Source organism: Rhizopus microsporus, assembly GCF_002708625.1.
Source record: "Rhizopus microsporus ATCC 52813 unplaced genomic scaffold scaffold_9, whole genome shotgun sequence".
Taxonomy (NCBI): domain Eukaryota; kingdom Fungi; phylum Mucoromycota; class Mucoromycetes; order Mucorales; family Rhizopodaceae; genus Rhizopus; species Rhizopus microsporus.
Genome location: NW_019671924.1, coordinates 572,526 through 588,330, shown reverse-complemented (window position 1 = coordinate 588,330; position 15,805 = coordinate 572,526). Strand labels below are relative to the sequence as shown.

Sequence of the window (15,805 nt, the reverse complement as noted above, 5' to 3'; positions counted from 1 at the left end):
TGTTATAAAAGTAGAGCGCAGCTTGCTAAACCTGTGGATCAATGATGCCAAGACTGACGTGTTTCAGGGGCAAGCAAAGTAAATCCCAGGATAATTTCACAAAGCAATGGTCACCAGAAGTGCGTAACATTTCATTTCCCATTCAAGTAACCGGTTTTTTACTTTCCCCAAGCGACATTTTATAGGTCAAAAGAATAAAGATTCTTTTGACGAACTTTTAATAGTGCTTAGAAGCACTAGCAAAGATATAGCTTTTTTTTTTCCTTAGGCGATACTGTGGGTACTCTAATGCTTATATTTAGGACATCTTGATCAGATATGTAACTTAAAATAGAATATGAAGCTGCCCCTTGTTGGTTGTATCTTAATTTTAACCTTCTCCACCTCCTGAAGCCCTAGCCTATTCATTCCATACTAAAGATAATCAATAAACATGTAATTTGTGTCTTATAGCCTAAATCGGTCTCTGAGCATTTTTTTTATTCCAATCCTGCAACAGCTATTCTCTTCTCTCTGGATAAAAGGTTCATTTTTCTTTAATGTTGGATTCTTTGAATTCTTGATTCCTATCCAACAAAGGATCCAGCAATGTCCATAACCTTTCATTATAAAAATAACAACAATTAGAGGATATAAAAAAGTGACACTAGAATCATAATCCATACATCAAACGTATGGTTTTCATCTTTGTTACATATAAAAAAAGTTTATAAGGTGACTGTACAATGGGTTATCTTTTTTTTAATAAGGTGATAAGTTTTGGCTTGTTAGTTCAAAGAAGCAACAATCACACACCCGGTAAAAAGTTGGGTTATATGGATCTTTTGGGGTAAATAGTGGAAGTCTATTTTGACTATGCGAGCTGCAATAAATATTACCACACCTAAATTAAGGGGAATGTGAGTCATTTTTACATATATTATTGCTATTATTATATTACCTTCTGCAGTGATGCCTTCGTTCGAATAAACCAAATTGGGTAGAGCATGGTTTGAATTGACATTGATGAACTTGTTCATCTTTCATCCATTGTGAACTGGGTAAGAGGGTAAACTTGGTGAGTCTGTCATGATGATGGATGTCTAAGGCATATTGAAAGTAATAGACTCTCTTCTTTTCGCTTAGTAACTATATTTCAAAAGAAAAAAGGTGAGAATGTCTCTCTATACATGTTACATTCTGGCTTTACCTTGTTTGGTATCAAGGAAGGTTCTTTGGTTTCACAGATGCCTTGAATTGAAACAACCGTGTCCTTCTTTTTGAGTTTATTTTGGCGAATCACTAATTGAGTTAAACCGGTTGGCTTGACTAAACTGTCCTTGAATTTCCTTAGCAGACGGCTTGACTGATCGATGCTAGTCGTAGGTTGCTTGAGCATGACTTGTTGTTCATGGTGATTTTCTTCTTCAAATACTAGCTCCTCTAACTTATCCAATAACTCCTTTTGTTGCACAATAAGTGCTTTGCATTCCTTTATTTGGGATCTGTATGTTGCACCACTTTGTTGCTCTCGGTAGTAAACTCTTTTAAACGCCAATGTTTCAAAAGAAGTAGATGAGAAAGAGATGGAGATGGCGTTGGATAGATCTTGTATCTGATTCGAGTAAGAGACTATACTTGACGTCAAGTCTTCAATGATTGTTTCACGTAATTGATGGATGGGTACTTTAGAGGACGGTGGCGGGGGTTGCGCAAAAGGCCATAAGGGGCTGGTATTCGTTTCAGAATATTTTCTTCGTCTTGTCTTGCAGCTTGATGATGTACTTGATGAGGATGATGATGATGATGATGATATGGATGATAATGAACTAGATGACGCATATCCTGAAACAAGTCCTCCCATTCCCTTGTTTTCCTGTCTTTCTGTCATCATGTTGCTATGGTTACATTGACTGTCATTTCTTCTGTTACATGCTTCGCAACGTCGCATCAGACACAGGTCCTCTTCTCTTTGCTTGATGACCGCAGTCGCCGAGTGCTTGTTATTGTTATTCTTTTCATCCAATCGGAGTTTCACCGAAGACAACGTAGGATTAAAGTTTGACACGCTTTGTTGTTTACCATCCGTAGCAACTCTTGAAGATCTTAAATCGATCGATGATGGACGCGCAGAAAGCCGCTTTTGATGCTGCACAGATGGAGGCGGCATATTGTTTCTTTTTCTTATTAATGAAGCAACTGTGTCGTTTGATCTGACATCTTTTGCTATACTTGATATTGTTCCTTTCGTAATCGAAGGACGACGGAAATGACGATTGGGTTTATATGAAAATGTAGAATATGAATTGGATATGCACTCAGTCATTTTGATACAATAAAATAATAAAGAAAAAAAAAAGAAGAAGAAAAAAGGGTTAAAAAAGACGGCTTGGGCGCAAAATTATTTATTTTTTCTGAGTGTATGATATCATGTGTTTTAATAAGGGGTAAAATACAGTTTCCATTTCAGTTGTTCCTCTTGGAAAATTCCACTTGTTGCTTTTCTCAATTTGGCTTTAAAAATCCCCTTCTTGATACACATTTTTTTCTTTCTTTCTGTTACTTTATATCATTTAAACGTAAAATGTCTATTGAAGCCACAAATTTGGCTGGTAATACAAATTGAGTAGTTGTTATTTACGTCTATGACGCTGATGACGAGATTTTTATAACCACTAGCCAACAAAGTATATAGACGCTACACATAACCTCTTGTTTTTGATGTAATGTATTTTGTGAGATTGGTAAACTCTTGATATAGCATTTTTAAGCTTTTTAGTAACTTATTAGACCACACACATGTAGGTCTTCATATAGCTCGCAATGGAAGCTATTATACTAGTATCACTTTTCTTTATTCTTAAATAATATATAAATTATTGCCTTACTGGGTAATTATATTTTAATAATCTATAAATACACTTTTATGAAGGGGATTAAACTAATCAAGAATAACAATAATTAAATAATGAACAATTAAGACAGGCCAAACAAAGAAAAAAAAAAAGTGATATAGATTACACAGAATAACCGAAAAAGGAGAACATTAATTTCAGCCAACCAGATTATTCCAGTGATGTATCTAGCGAGGCACACACGTCTGAACCACTGTGGCACCACAATCTTCTTGAATTTTCTTTTTCTTTTTCCTTTCTGGTTACTATCTGTGTCTACCTCCTTCACCGCTATACAATACTTCTTTATAAACACGAAAAGTACTTTATCAAGAAGTAGTAGTCTTTTCTACATCACATACTGCAAGTTCAAAGAAGAGCTTACCATTAACCATGACTAGCACCGTGTCAGAGATAATTATAGAAGCATTCTAAAGAACAATGCAGACTGATCGTTCACGTACTACCTTTATGAATGATTCGCTTCCTATTCCATCTTTTTTTCCCCTTATTTTGGTATCTTTTTCTATGCTGGTAACTATCTAAACACAATTGAGAAGACCTTCTCTAAAAACAACGTTGCAAATGGCAAAATGATCAACAATGTCAGAAACGTACTCTTATACCATAAGCACAGTCTCTCATATGTCCTCTTGTCATTGCCAGAGGGCACTCTTCTGGCTTGTCTTACTGCCACAGATACGCGTCCAGTCTTTCACAATGGTATGCTTTATCTAAAACACCGCTATTAACACAATGCTTGCAAGACTTTATCGCAAGCAGAAAATTCCAGTCATTCAAGCAAAAAAAAAAAACTGTGCTTTTTATTGATGAAACTGGGGTTAAACCTCCATATAATCAGAAACTTTGGTAGATCTCTGTAAAATACACCTTTGAAAAAGCAATTGTATTAAACGAAGCTGGGGCAAAAAAAAAAAAGGCAAGTGTATTTTCCTGCATAACTGTCGAATGTAATGAATGTGTTGGATAAGAACGGAATGAAAAGGTCATGGATAATTAGATATATCACTCTATCCTATTCGCTATCTCTTAATTCTATTGAAGGAATTGTGGTCCATGTTAAAGCCTGGCATTAAATGTCATGATCTTAAGGCAGATGGTATAGACAGAATAATATCATCAATAAAAAATGTAATGGGATCGTTTGCTCTTCCTTTTAAATAAGTTTCCTTGTTGCACGCTCTTTTCAAATAGCCTCGTTCTGGAATATCAGATGACTCGTGATCTACAATTATCTTGCATGAACTTGAATACGTATATCATCACCACCCTAATCCCAGTCATAAAACCTACTTCAATGGCTATTCAGATCTCCACAGCAGCGTCGTTGATACGCAGGCTAAGATGTAATAAAAATATCACGTGTCATAATGGCCTTTTATATGCTTTTAAGTTTCCATGGATACGACGAATGTGTACCTTATTGCTAAATAAAATTTCTTAATTTATTAAACATGCATGAATAAGGGCATTCTCACTTTTTCTTCCTCCGCTTGCCGTGTGAGCCCGTAATAATGATGCATCTTAAAGTATCACGACTGACTTTTTTGTATCTCCCCTTTTATATTTCATTTTATATTTTTTCTCTTTCTCTCTCTCTTTTTCTCTTTTTCTTTTTCTTTTTGGTCCGAGATAAATAACAATGGATACATCAAGACAGTATAATAATTATCCTTATCGCCAAGATACGCTACAACAACAACAACCACTTATACCTACAAAAGAGATATATCAGTATGACGCACCATGGTTAATATATGCTCTCGATTGGTGCAAGACACCTATTGAGCAAAAAAGCTTTAGATTGGCTATTGGTAGCTTTATTGAAGACAGTAATAATAAGGTAGACATATAAGCTTTGTCATGAGGACTTAACTAAAAGTCAAGTTAGTTACAAATCATATCTCGTACAGACTTACTTGATCATGTTCCTCCTTCAAGAAATGATTTTACTGCAGTAGCTGAAGCTGATTCGTATTATCCAATTACTAAAGTGCTATGGGAACCAAGAAAGGTAAAAATAGATATCTTGTTGTTATAATGTATTGATGTTTGTATAGACAGACGCAAGAAGTAGTGACCTTTTAGCCACAACAGGAGATATTTTGAGAATATGGGAACTTGTAGATGATCCAAGATATGGCTCAACCAATAGTATCACAACAAGAAATAATAGTAATAGCTATGTACATACACCACAGCAATTGGTCAAGAAAGCAGAACTTGTCAATGTAAGTCATTTCGTTTAGGGGGGGATATATTGATTCACATGATATAATAGATGAAGCAATCTGACTTTTCTGCACCACTTACTTCGTTTGATTGGAATGAGACAGATCCTTCTTTGATAGTAACATCAAGTATTGACACAACTTGTACAGTGTGGAATGTAGAAACCAATCAAGCAAAGACACAGTTAATTGCACATGATAGTGATGTTTATGATGTCGCATTCATGCATGGTTCGGCTGATACGTTTGCCAGTGTGGGCGCAGATGGTTCGGTTCGACTGTTTGACCTAAGGTAAACATAAAAAAAAACATAGTGGCACTATGTCCCGAATGTTTATATTTATTCCCAAAAAAAAAAAAATAGATCTTTGGAACATTCGACCATCTTATACGAGACACAACCGGTGCCTAATACTACGCCCAACAGGGTGCATAACTCAGTTCCCTTGCTACGTTTACAGTTTAGTCGAATGAATTCAAACCTTTTGGCCACATTTCATATGGATTCTTCATCAGTGCAGATATTAGACATTCGTTATCCAAGTGCACCTATAGCAGAACTGTGCAAGAGTCATAGTGGAAGTATCAACTGTATCTCATGGTCACCTACAGAGCCTGGACAGATAGTAACCGGAGGTGATGACTCACAGGTACTTGTCTGGAATATAAATCAGAATGAACCAAGAAATAGTTACTATAATCATCAACCACCACGTACTATACAAGATCCACTCTTGGCTTATGTGGCAGATGCCGAAGTCAATTCACTCACATGGAGTAAATCATGTCCAGACTGGATTGGAGTAGGCTTTGGAAAGACAGTTCAGGCCCTTCGAGTTTAATATTTATTATGATTTCCAAATAATGAAACAAGAAAACAGTAAAGAAAGAATGAACACTAAATAAAATTAAGAAAACAAAAGAAGGAAAAGGTTATATGAAATCTTACCGACAATGAATCCCCAATCTCTTATTCCAGCATAAATCTCATCTCGCTTCCAGACGATCTTTATCTTCTTTTCCAACTCCAGTAACCTTGTTTCGGCATTGATTGTCTTTCTATACTTATCAAACCTCGCCTTTTGAAGTAAATTCTTCTTTCTGTTATATTTCAGCTTGTCGTTATTATCAATGATATTTGATTGATGAGCCTTCATCAAGGGTAAATTATTATGCAGGATAGATTTTATAGACTGTGAATAGTTTTCGATTTGTTCATTCATGTTGTTTAAACTGTGTATGAAATACATGATTTCTTCCTTCTTGATCTCGATCCTTCTCTTTTCATATTCGATCCTATCTTGAATACTTTGAATGTCCCTTTGATGTAGTTCAATCGTCTGTTCCATCGTTCTATTGTATTTTAGTATACAATTGTCTTTTTTTTTTTTTTTTTTCTTACTTGAATCTTTCGAGGGATATATCATCCAAAAAGATCTCTTTTCCTTCGATCGTGACTATGTCATCATCATCCTCTGATTCTGTTGTTGGTGAATCTAATTTGATAGTGACCCGTTTGATCGGTTTGGTTATATTTGTTGAGATATCTAAATTTTCAATTTGACTATCTGGTATAGATCGACTGGCGTCCATTATTTTTGAAGATACTATATATATATATATATAAACAGTAAAGAACAGTTTTCTTTTAATATATAGTTCTTACCTCGTTCATCCGTTTCTTCATCACTTAAAAGACTGTCATTGGCCAACTTTTTATAATCACGAACGAATCGTGTCTTGGTTGATTGTTGTCTTAGTCTATGTACGAAATTAGAAAAGGTAGGTCGTTTAGCAAGTACAGGTTGGAGGGTATTATAAGGGTTTGAACAGGAGGTATTAGCTATTTGGTTTAATGAGGGTGCATTCTGTTCTTCATTACTCTTTCGTTTGATGAACGTATGCACTTCATCAAACTCCATTATTATTATTATATGTGGGTATCTATTTACAAAATAAGAAAAAAAAGGCAAAAAAAGGCAAAAAATTACACAGATGTACACACACACTTTGTCTTTATGCGTAAAAAAATAAAAAGAGACTTTTTTTTACAAATGAATCAAAGAATAAACAGGTGCATCCAATGCCTTGGAACCGTTTAAAAAGTCCAATTCCATAACGAATACGTATTCAACTGTCTTTGCATTACACTGCTTTACCAGCTGTCCTGCTGCTGCTGCTGACCCACCAGTGGCAATTAAATCATCAACAATGATCACACGATCACCTTCCTTGAGTGCAGACTTTTGTAATTCAAAGATATCTTCTCCATATTCCTTTTGATATGTAGCTTGAACGCAGTCTCCAGGTAATTTACCTTGCTTACGAACAGGAACAAAGGCAGCTCCCAAACGAAGAGCAATCAAGGGTCCAAATAAGAAACCACGTGCATCAAGACCAACAACGGCATCAATCTTTTCAGGATAAGTGGAGTTAATATGATGAACAATGTTTGAGATAAGGGCTTCAACAGCTGTGGGGTCCTTGAATACGGGAAACATGTCCTTAAAGACAATACCCTAGATAAGTATATAAGTATCGTGAACAGTCCATATATATATAATTATATACCTTCTTTGGGAAGTCTTCATGAGTACCGAGAAGGTTCTTGATGCGTTCAATGTCGTGGTTGGTCATTTGAAAAGAGAAGAAGAAGAAAAAAAGTTTATCTGAAATTAAAAAGTTTTTAAGGGGAGGCTTTTGTGTGCAATAGATTTAAATTGGCGTGATCAAGTTTCTTGATAACCCCAATATCAAGATTGACTTAAACTATCTTATCTTGAGTCATGCTATTAGGCTTACTTTTATGTTTGTAGCTTGAATTGAACAAAGAAATCTCATTTATCAATGAAAAAAGAAGAGGTCACTTTGATTAATAAAGTTACGCGAGATCTCGTTTTTCTTTTTCTTTATAATTTTCTTTTAAAAAAAATGATAGACAAGAATATTCCTTATGAAGTGAGGTATCAAATATTCAAATATGCTGTAAAGGATTCATATCATAGACAACACTGATTAACACAATATCAATTAGTTTGCAAAAGTTGGACACAGGCTGCAAAAGATTGTTTGTATATCTCTATCAAGTTGATGACTATCTTGTTTTGAAAAACTTTATAAATTCTATGCAAAATTGCTATTTAGCTCACTTGACTCGAGCTATCATCCCTGATGATGAAGGTAAGCCCATGAATCAAATGGCAGCCTCTTTTATTTACGAGTTGGTCAAAGTTCGTCCAAATGTAGACCGCATTAAAAGTAGGCTGGCTGGTACCTCTGTATGGCGTGCTATTGAAGAAGCTATAAGAACGAACTGGAGAGGCTTGAAGAAACTTCCCACACCTGAGAATGATCATCCAGATCATTCTCATGGACTTGATTGCTATCAGAACTCTCCATGGCTAGTCGCTCCACACTCACCCGCATCGATCTGCCACCAGGGCCTCTTTCTTCTCAATTCTTGAAAAGAACGATTAATCAACTGTCATTCTTTAGCAATCTAACGCATTTAGTTGTTAAACACACTTATCACTCCAAATCCTTTGGTTACGACGAAATTATCCAATCTTGTCCAAATTTAACATCTTTAAAAATATATAACAACAAAGCAAAAGCATTTGAAGCATCATCATACCTTCACTCCAGAAGTTACAATATACCTTCAACGCAGCCACACACTAGAGTCAAGAAGCTAAAGTTAGCCTCCTTCTTTGAAGAAGACCTCTTTTTTTACATAATGCATAAATTTCCAAATCTGCGGACACTTCACTTATATTTCTATCCTGACTTTGATGTGCCATTTATTGGTGCAGATCCAAGGGAAGAAAATTTCTACAAAGAAAATGGAAATGTGATTATGCAATATCGAAGAAAGTTTCCATATTACAAAATTCATAGCCAAAATGGACTTTTTGTGATAAAGAAATATTTAAAGCATACGCCCAATGCGCACATTAATCTTTCAGTCATACCTAACCACATACCGCAGCTTACTCTAACAAAAAACACCCTCTGTTACGCACTGGATACAAGCTCACCACAGTGAGAAGAGAAACTCAAGCAGACATTTAAAGAGCATTATCAAAACACTAGAGCCTTTTCCCTATATATCCCTGAGTATTATGAGAATCCTGCAGCATGGACTGAGTATATACATACCACATGTACAGAAATGAAGCACTTCAATTACACTACCTATGATTATTATTTTTTTTTTTGAAGCAACTAAAGGAAATCTTTTATAAAATTATTATTTATCCTCTTAAAGTAAGTGACAAAAAAAAAAAAAAAAAGACGCGTCGTTGAGACAGAAAAAAATAGTCTAATTTAGGTCTCCGTTTTCCTCTATGAAGCCCTTAAAGCATGCTTAAACCTTTATTCAAAGTGCATTTATGATATCTTCATCTTACTGCGGTGAGAAAAAAAAAGGTTCTTTGTTTCATTGAGCTGCATAATACTCTTTTTTTTTTTACGCGCAAATAAGATAAAACATTCAAATTTATGTTGTCATCAAAATGGAAATAAAGGACCTTCGAAACATAAGGAAAGAGAAAGTGAAAAAATAAATAAAAAAAAGGAGATAAGAAGGGGGACTTGATAGAAGAAAAAGAGAGAAGGTCACAGGACCCTTTTTTTCATATTATTATTATCTCCAGATTTTTCGTGTGGGCTACACATAATTTTTTTTTCTTTTTCTTTTCTTTTTTTTGAAACCAAGCATGTCAGGACAAGATGAGCGAATCATATACTTTTCGTCATTATGTGAACAACTTTATAATCCCAAAAGTCCAACTGAAGGAGAACAAGTTCAACGTGTGTTGGAAGCTAGTTTCCCCACCTTTTCTGACTCTTCCACGAATAACCCGGGACTTGACAACCTACCTACGTTTGGTATACGTACACCCACTGATACAGCCAACGCTTTAAGAATTTTACTAGAGAACTCACCCAACCCGTATGTCCAAACGTTTGCCTTATCAAGGCTTAAACAGTTGGTCTTGGCCCAGTTCACTTTATTTGATAGAGACACCAAAATTCAATTACGTAAAATTATTCTCTATCAACTATAAAATCATGCATTGATTTTTTTTTGTGTCGTAGGTACATTTTTGTTAGAGTATGCTTTTATTCATTATGACTTGCAACCTTTTGTGATAAATCAGTTGGCAAGTGTACTGGCTTTGTTAACAAGATTTGGATGGTTGGATCATGAAGAGTATCAGCAAGTCTATAAAGATATGACACAATTCCTCCAGGTACACATGATATAGTTTTGTATCTTTATTCTAATACAAATATCAGGCATCTGCTGAACACCGTATTGTTGGATTACAAATATTAGCAGTGATCGTTCAAGATATGAATTCGACTGTGGTACCTAAATACGCTGCCAAGTTTAGAAAAGCATGTAAGTACGTGTGTATGTGTCTTTCCATATGATTTTGCTTACACAATTCCGGATAAACAGCTGCGGGACTAAGGGATACACAACTGTTTGATATCTTTAAGAACGCATTTGAATTATTAAAGAGTCTGGTTTCAAGATCGATACCATTTGAATTAGGTAAGTATTTTGTGTGTGTATGTATTCTTTGTTACTCATGCACAAAAAAAAAAAAAAATAAGCTGGACAAGAGGATCGAACAAAAGACGCCACATTGGACTTACTTTGCAAATGCTTACTCTATGATTTTTCTGGTACAACCGTAGATGAATCAGGTGAAGAGACAGGCACCATTCAGGTAACAAGGAAAAAAAAAAAGAAAAAGAAAAAAAGGGACTCATGATCCCTAGATTCCGTCCACATGGAGATCCTTGGTCGAAAATGATGAATTTCTTCCTACCTTCTTCAAAGCATACGATGTCTTTCAACCAGCACACGCCAAAAAGGCCATGGACTGTCTTGTTCAGATCGTGGCCACACGTAAGGGCATGTTTAGCGGAGAAGACGAGCGCACCAAGTTCATTACGACCATCATGCAAGGCATACGCAACATCATCCTCAGTCTGCGACATATAGACGATGCCGACTGTTATAACGGATTTTGTCGATTGCTGCAACGGTTCAGAACGGCAGTTACCTTGAATGATCTGGCAGAGATGCCTGGATACATCGAATGGATCGAACTTGTCGGCACTTTTACACAGAATGCGTTTCAGACAAACACTAGCTTCCATCTGCTTCGATTCTGGTACAAGATTGTGGAAGGTATGAGCTATTTCCAGCAGCTAGGAGAAAAGACGGTCAAGAAGCTTCAGGAAATTACAGTGCAGCTCGTAAGGACGTTCATGACCACGCATCTTGCTGCGGTGGGGGGTGAGATGATGTGGGATGAGAATCCGCTAGAGGAAGAAGATAGCTTGGTAGAATCACTAAGTATGTTTGGACAAATTGCAAGGTGTCAATATGAGCAGTCATGTGCTGTTCTCATCGAGCTCTTTGATCCCATTGCCGCCGACTATCAGGAATTCATTAGTCAAGCGAGCATGGCTGGTGTGAATCAGGAGAGTATGAAAGAGGCTATTGATATGTATGAATCCAAATTTGCTTGGCTTGTCTACTTTATGGCAGTGTTCATTGGCAATCGACCTGTAAGTGTTCATGAAACATGCAGAAAGGAGGGAAACTTATATATAGTGTAGGCATATCTTAGCTCAGATGAAAGTGATGCAGCAGATGGTGAATTGATTACAAAGGTGATCCAACTGATGGAAACAAATCAAGCTCTTGTTCAAGATAATCGTGTCTTTTTGAGCAAAAGACTGGATACTGCACTCGTCTACTTTTTCTCTCAGTATAGACGGTCGTACGTGGGCGAAACAAATGCAAAGGAGGTTTACAAGAAGCCAAATGAAGTATTTGGAATTGAAGATCAATCGGATATGCTCAATTTGATCATGCGTAAAATAAAAAAGAGGGAAGGAAACTAACCATGATACATAGTATCACCAACTTACAGTGCTGGGGTGAGGATACTCGTGTAATATGGAAAACACTCGACTTATTCAATGAACTTGCAAGTGGATACAGTGCCTTAAAGAGTCTACGAAAGATTGAATCAATGACACTGTTAATGCAAAATCACTTATCGACCGAATTCACCTTTCTTCACAATTCTGATAAACATCAAAGAAATCGCATGCTTTACTATCAAATACTTTGCAAGATCTTGTTTGCGGAGGATAATAATGAAGCCGAGTTTTATGAGTTTATGAAACCGTTTGAAGACAGACTGAATGAGTTATCGCTGCTTTCTACAAGAGAGGAGTTTCAGCAGCCTCAAGTTCAGGTAAACAACCTAAATATATTGTTCATAGCTCTCACAAACGAAAAACAGCGCGCCATCATTGATCTGTTTCTTGATTTAAGAGGATTCATTGAACCCATTCAAAGTCGTCGCAGCTTTTTATTATTCTTTGACTGGTTCTATCCAGATTATATGCCGATTTTATTAAGAGCCGTTGAAGCCTGGTCACCGGATCCATTGACCTATCCATTACTCAAGTTTGTTGGAGAACTTGTGCAAAACAAAAGCCAGCGGTTGAATTTGGACATCTCTTCGCCGAACGGTGTTCTCTTGTTCCGTGATGCTAGTCAGTTGATATGCAGCTATGGGCAACAGGCGATAACACAGCACGTGACGGACGATAGAAAAAAATATGCAGCAAAGTAAATAGGAAAAAGGAAAAAAATTGAAATAACATCTAACGTGACGATAGGTACAAAGGCATAACTATATGTTTTAATATACTCGCAAGGTGCTTAGGCGGTAAATACATCAACTTTGGCGTGTTCTGGTTATATCAAGATAAGGCGATTAGTGACGCATTTAGCATGATGTTTCAAATGATACTCAATATACCCCTGAATGACATGATGGTAATACTATTGCTTACTATTTATAAACCACAGGCACTTATATCTATAAATAGAATTTTCCTAAATTGACAAGAGCCTTCTTTCTCATGATGGATGAATTTTCGAACGAGCAAATGATGATAGACCCTAATCTGCCTGCAGAGGCATTTCTCTATATTTTAGAAGCATGTGAAATAGGGATTGAGTCAAGTGACCCGTACATTCGTACACATGCATGTACCACCTTGAACAACATCCTCACCTTTGTTGTTCAGGAAAGAGAAAGAGCACAGCCCAAAGAGAAAGAGATGAAGAAGAGGAGACCGAGCCATACACTTGTTATGAATTACTTTACTCAGTTCCCTCAAGTCTTACCTCGAATGCTCACTAGTGTATTTGGCATGATTTTATTTGACGATAATAATGATCAGTGGCAGCTGTCAAGACCGCTATATACGCTTGTGTTACTTGAACGTGATGTAAGTCATCCATCTATTGTTACACTTGAATGTTTACACTTCTTTAAAGTTTGCTTCAAAATACACAAATCAAGTGATCATGCAACAGTTACCCGAACGACGAGAATATGTAACCAAGGTAACGTTTGTTTTATTTTGCCGAGATGTACACACAAGATTCATTTTCCTTTTATAGCTGTTGAGTAACTTGATGGAAGGCTCTGGATGGACACTTGGTACAAAAGATAGAGAAAAATTTTCACAACAAATATCTAACCTTAAAAGGGAACTCGTGAATCATCAGATAACACTGGTTCCTGTCTAAATAAAAATAAACCTTTTTCTTTTTTCTTTTTTTTTTTTATTAAGAAACTGAAATCGTGTCTTTAGCCGTAGGAGGCGATGCTTTTTTAGGTGAATCCAACCTTGGTTTCTTTTCTTCATCTGAGTCTGAGTCTGCCATTTCTAAAGGTCTCTTGGGAGGTATATAAGATGCCTTTTGTTGAGACATACTCATGAGTGTATCGGCAGCACTACTTTCGGTAGGGCTATTGTTTTGTTGACGAAAATTAGGAGGAGGTAGTTGGGGAGGTTTTGCCTTTTCTGCGTCATAAAGAGTAGACGTTCTTCTTGGCTCTTCAAATGGAAGTTTTGATGAAGGAGGGGGTGTAGGTGATAGTTTATTCTGAGTTGGAATGGGCGATCTTATATTGTTTGTAGTATGTCTGTTGATATCAGGTATACGAACATCATTATACGAGTAATAGCTGTTTTGCTGAGGAGGTAAAGGAAGATCTCTTGGGATTCTATTGTTTGTAGGTGAGGGCTGTGGTGGTTGATGTGGTTGAGGAGGAAGAGAAGACGGTAGTGAATGATGGTGATGCTGTTGCTGTTGATGTTGCTGCTGCTGCTGTTGTTGTTGTTGTTGTTGTTGTTGCTGATGTTGATGCTGCTGTTGTTGCTGCTGTTGTTGATGATGATTATGGTATTGGTATGGATTACTAACATCCTGAGGTATAGGCTGATTATGGTTATTTCTAGCAGCATTAGGGCTGGTCTTTCTTAACAATTCTAATCTTTGCTTGATATGAGGATTGGTTGGGTCTAATTCAGCTGCGCGCTGATATGCGTCCAGAGCATCTTGTATTTGATTATTACATGATTCATACAAGGTACCCAAGTCGTACCAAACTTCGCTAATATATGGGTTAAGTCGAATAGCTCTGCTGTAAGCATCAAGCGCATCACGGTATTGATTAATTTGATAATACAATACACCAATGGAACACCAAAAGGTTGGGTTACGCGCATCACGATAGACTGCTTGCTGATAAGCTTCGTACGCTTTGTTGTAATTCTGCTCCACCATATAGCACCTTCCAAGCAAATACCATGACTGTGCATCTGTACTGTCTGATTTCAAAGATCTCGTCAAGTATTGAATAGCCATGGATTGATTGCAGAAGCTCGTGTTTTGTTGATGGTATAACCAACCCAACTGCTGCAGTACTTTAGCATGATCCGAATTCTCTGTTAGTACTCTTTCATACGCTTCTTTAGCCAAGTCATATTCTTTTTGTTGTTCATAGACATGTCCAGTTTGGAACCAAATATCGATCTCTGTGAGTGGTTTTGGTGGATTACGCAGGATATAACGAAAGCACTTGATAGATATGAGTCATATTGAACTTTAAAAGTAACTATACTTACTTGTAGTGATAGGTCATATTTCTGTTGTTGTTTATAAATGATACCCAATCTAAAGTAAATTTCATTTGCCTTTTCAAAATTTGGATCCATCTTTAATACAGCAGAAAACGCTTCTTCTGCATGTTCAATTGAACCGTAGCGATCATAAAGAATACCAATACCATACCATAATTTAGGATCTTTTGGGTTCTGTAAATGATATAATGCTTGTTGATATGCTTGATATGCTTCCTGTAAGTTATCCATCATAAGATAGCAGTGTCCTAATGCACTCCAGGCTTCGCCATTATTTTCTTGTAAGGCAAGTATTCTTTTGAAGTATTCAACGGCCTGCAATTAATTAGCATCTATCCAGCTTTTTACATTCATCTGTACCTTTCCGAATTGTTCCCTTCCTCTGCAAAGAGAAGCTATGTGAGATAATGCGGTAATAGAATATGGATTATGTCGTAGTGCAGATTCATAAGCATTCACTGCCCTTTCCCAATCCGACATCATCTCCGCTAAATTACCTAATAAAAAAACCAATTTAGTCCTGTGGCGTCCTTTATTTTCATATTTTCGATCAAAAGTATCAATTTTCCATAAAAGGAAAGTTTATGGTAATACAAAATTAAAGTATAAGCGGGTTGCACATGCACCCCCTCTCTCTTT

General features: G+C 36.5%; 7 protein-coding genes across 7 annotated transcripts in view; 3 read left to right on the top strand and 4 right to left on the bottom strand.

Moving 5' to 3' along the window:
• Positions 1–1,135: 1,135 nt before the first annotated feature.
• On the bottom strand, positions 1,136–2,305 carry RHIMIDRAFT_251965 (uncharacterized protein; the record flags this gene model as incomplete). The annotated part of the gene is made up of 1 exon (XM_023610908.1): positions 1,136–2,305. One exon carries the CDS (start codon positions 2,303–2,305, stop codon positions 1,136–1,138), a length of 1,170 nt encoding a protein of 389 aa, XP_023465896.1.
• A 2,231-nt stretch (positions 2,306–4,536) lies between these two features.
• Positions 4,537–5,967, top strand: RHIMIDRAFT_203231 (WD40 repeat-like protein; the record flags this gene model as incomplete). The annotated part of the gene is made up of 5 exons (XM_023606672.1): positions 4,537–4,737; positions 4,786–4,908; positions 4,955–5,137; positions 5,182–5,417; positions 5,490–5,967. 5 exons carry the CDS (start codon positions 4,537–4,539, stop codon positions 5,965–5,967), a joined length of 1,221 nt encoding a protein of 406 aa, XP_023465895.1.
• Positions 5,968–6,033: 66 nt separating this feature from the next.
• On the bottom strand, positions 6,034–7,047 carry RHIMIDRAFT_251963 (uncharacterized protein; the record flags this gene model as incomplete). Its single annotated transcript, XM_023610907.1, has 3 exons — positions 6,034–6,478; positions 6,528–6,732; positions 6,792–7,047. 3 exons carry the CDS (start codon positions 7,045–7,047, stop codon positions 6,034–6,036), a joined length of 906 nt encoding a protein of 301 aa, XP_023465894.1.
• Positions 7,048–7,173: 126 nt separating this feature from the next.
• Positions 7,174–7,762, bottom strand: RHIMIDRAFT_287810 (adenine phosphoribosyltransferase; the record flags this gene model as incomplete). Its single annotated transcript, XM_023613509.1, has 2 exons — positions 7,174–7,644; positions 7,697–7,762. 2 exons carry the CDS (start codon positions 7,760–7,762, stop codon positions 7,174–7,176), a joined length of 537 nt encoding a protein of 178 aa, XP_023465893.1.
• A 294-nt stretch (positions 7,763–8,056) lies between these two features.
• Positions 8,057–8,589, top strand: RHIMIDRAFT_238001 (uncharacterized protein; the record flags this gene model as incomplete). Its single annotated transcript, XM_023608868.1, has 3 exons — positions 8,057–8,110; positions 8,170–8,305; positions 8,357–8,589. The coding sequence occupies 3 exons, from the start codon at positions 8,057–8,059 to the stop codon at positions 8,587–8,589; spliced, it is 423 nt and encodes a 140-aa protein (XP_023465892.1).
• A 1,221-nt stretch (positions 8,590–9,810) lies between these two features.
• On the top strand, positions 9,811–13,781 carry RHIMIDRAFT_284274 (uncharacterized protein). Its single transcript, XM_023613176.1, has 13 exons — positions 9,811–10,168; positions 10,226–10,380; positions 10,427–10,532; positions 10,593–10,688; positions 10,751–10,866; positions 10,919–11,716; positions 11,768–12,033; positions 12,069–12,414; positions 12,463–12,794; positions 12,845–13,004; positions 13,058–13,462; positions 13,512–13,580; positions 13,638–13,781. Exons 1-13 carry the CDS (start codon positions 9,844–9,846, stop codon positions 13,764–13,766), a joined length of 3,303 nt encoding a protein of 1,100 aa, XP_023465891.1. The 5' UTR covers positions 9,811–9,843; the 3' UTR covers positions 13,767–13,781.
• A 24-nt stretch (positions 13,782–13,805) lies between these two features.
• Positions 13,806–15,805, bottom strand: part of RHIMIDRAFT_313666 (TPR-like protein) — a gene marked incomplete at its 3' end in the record, with an annotated part of 2,375 nt that continues 375 nt past the window's right edge. Inside the window, exons 2-4 of the mRNA XM_023614881.1 lie at positions 15,527–15,663; positions 15,152–15,481; positions 13,806–15,104 (exon numbers count right to left, since the gene is read on the bottom strand). Of these exons, the coding sequence (XP_023465890.1) occupies positions 13,806–15,104; positions 15,152–15,481; positions 15,527–15,663 (1,766 nt within the window). The remainder of the gene's footprint in view (positions 15,105–15,151; positions 15,482–15,526; positions 15,664–15,805) is intronic.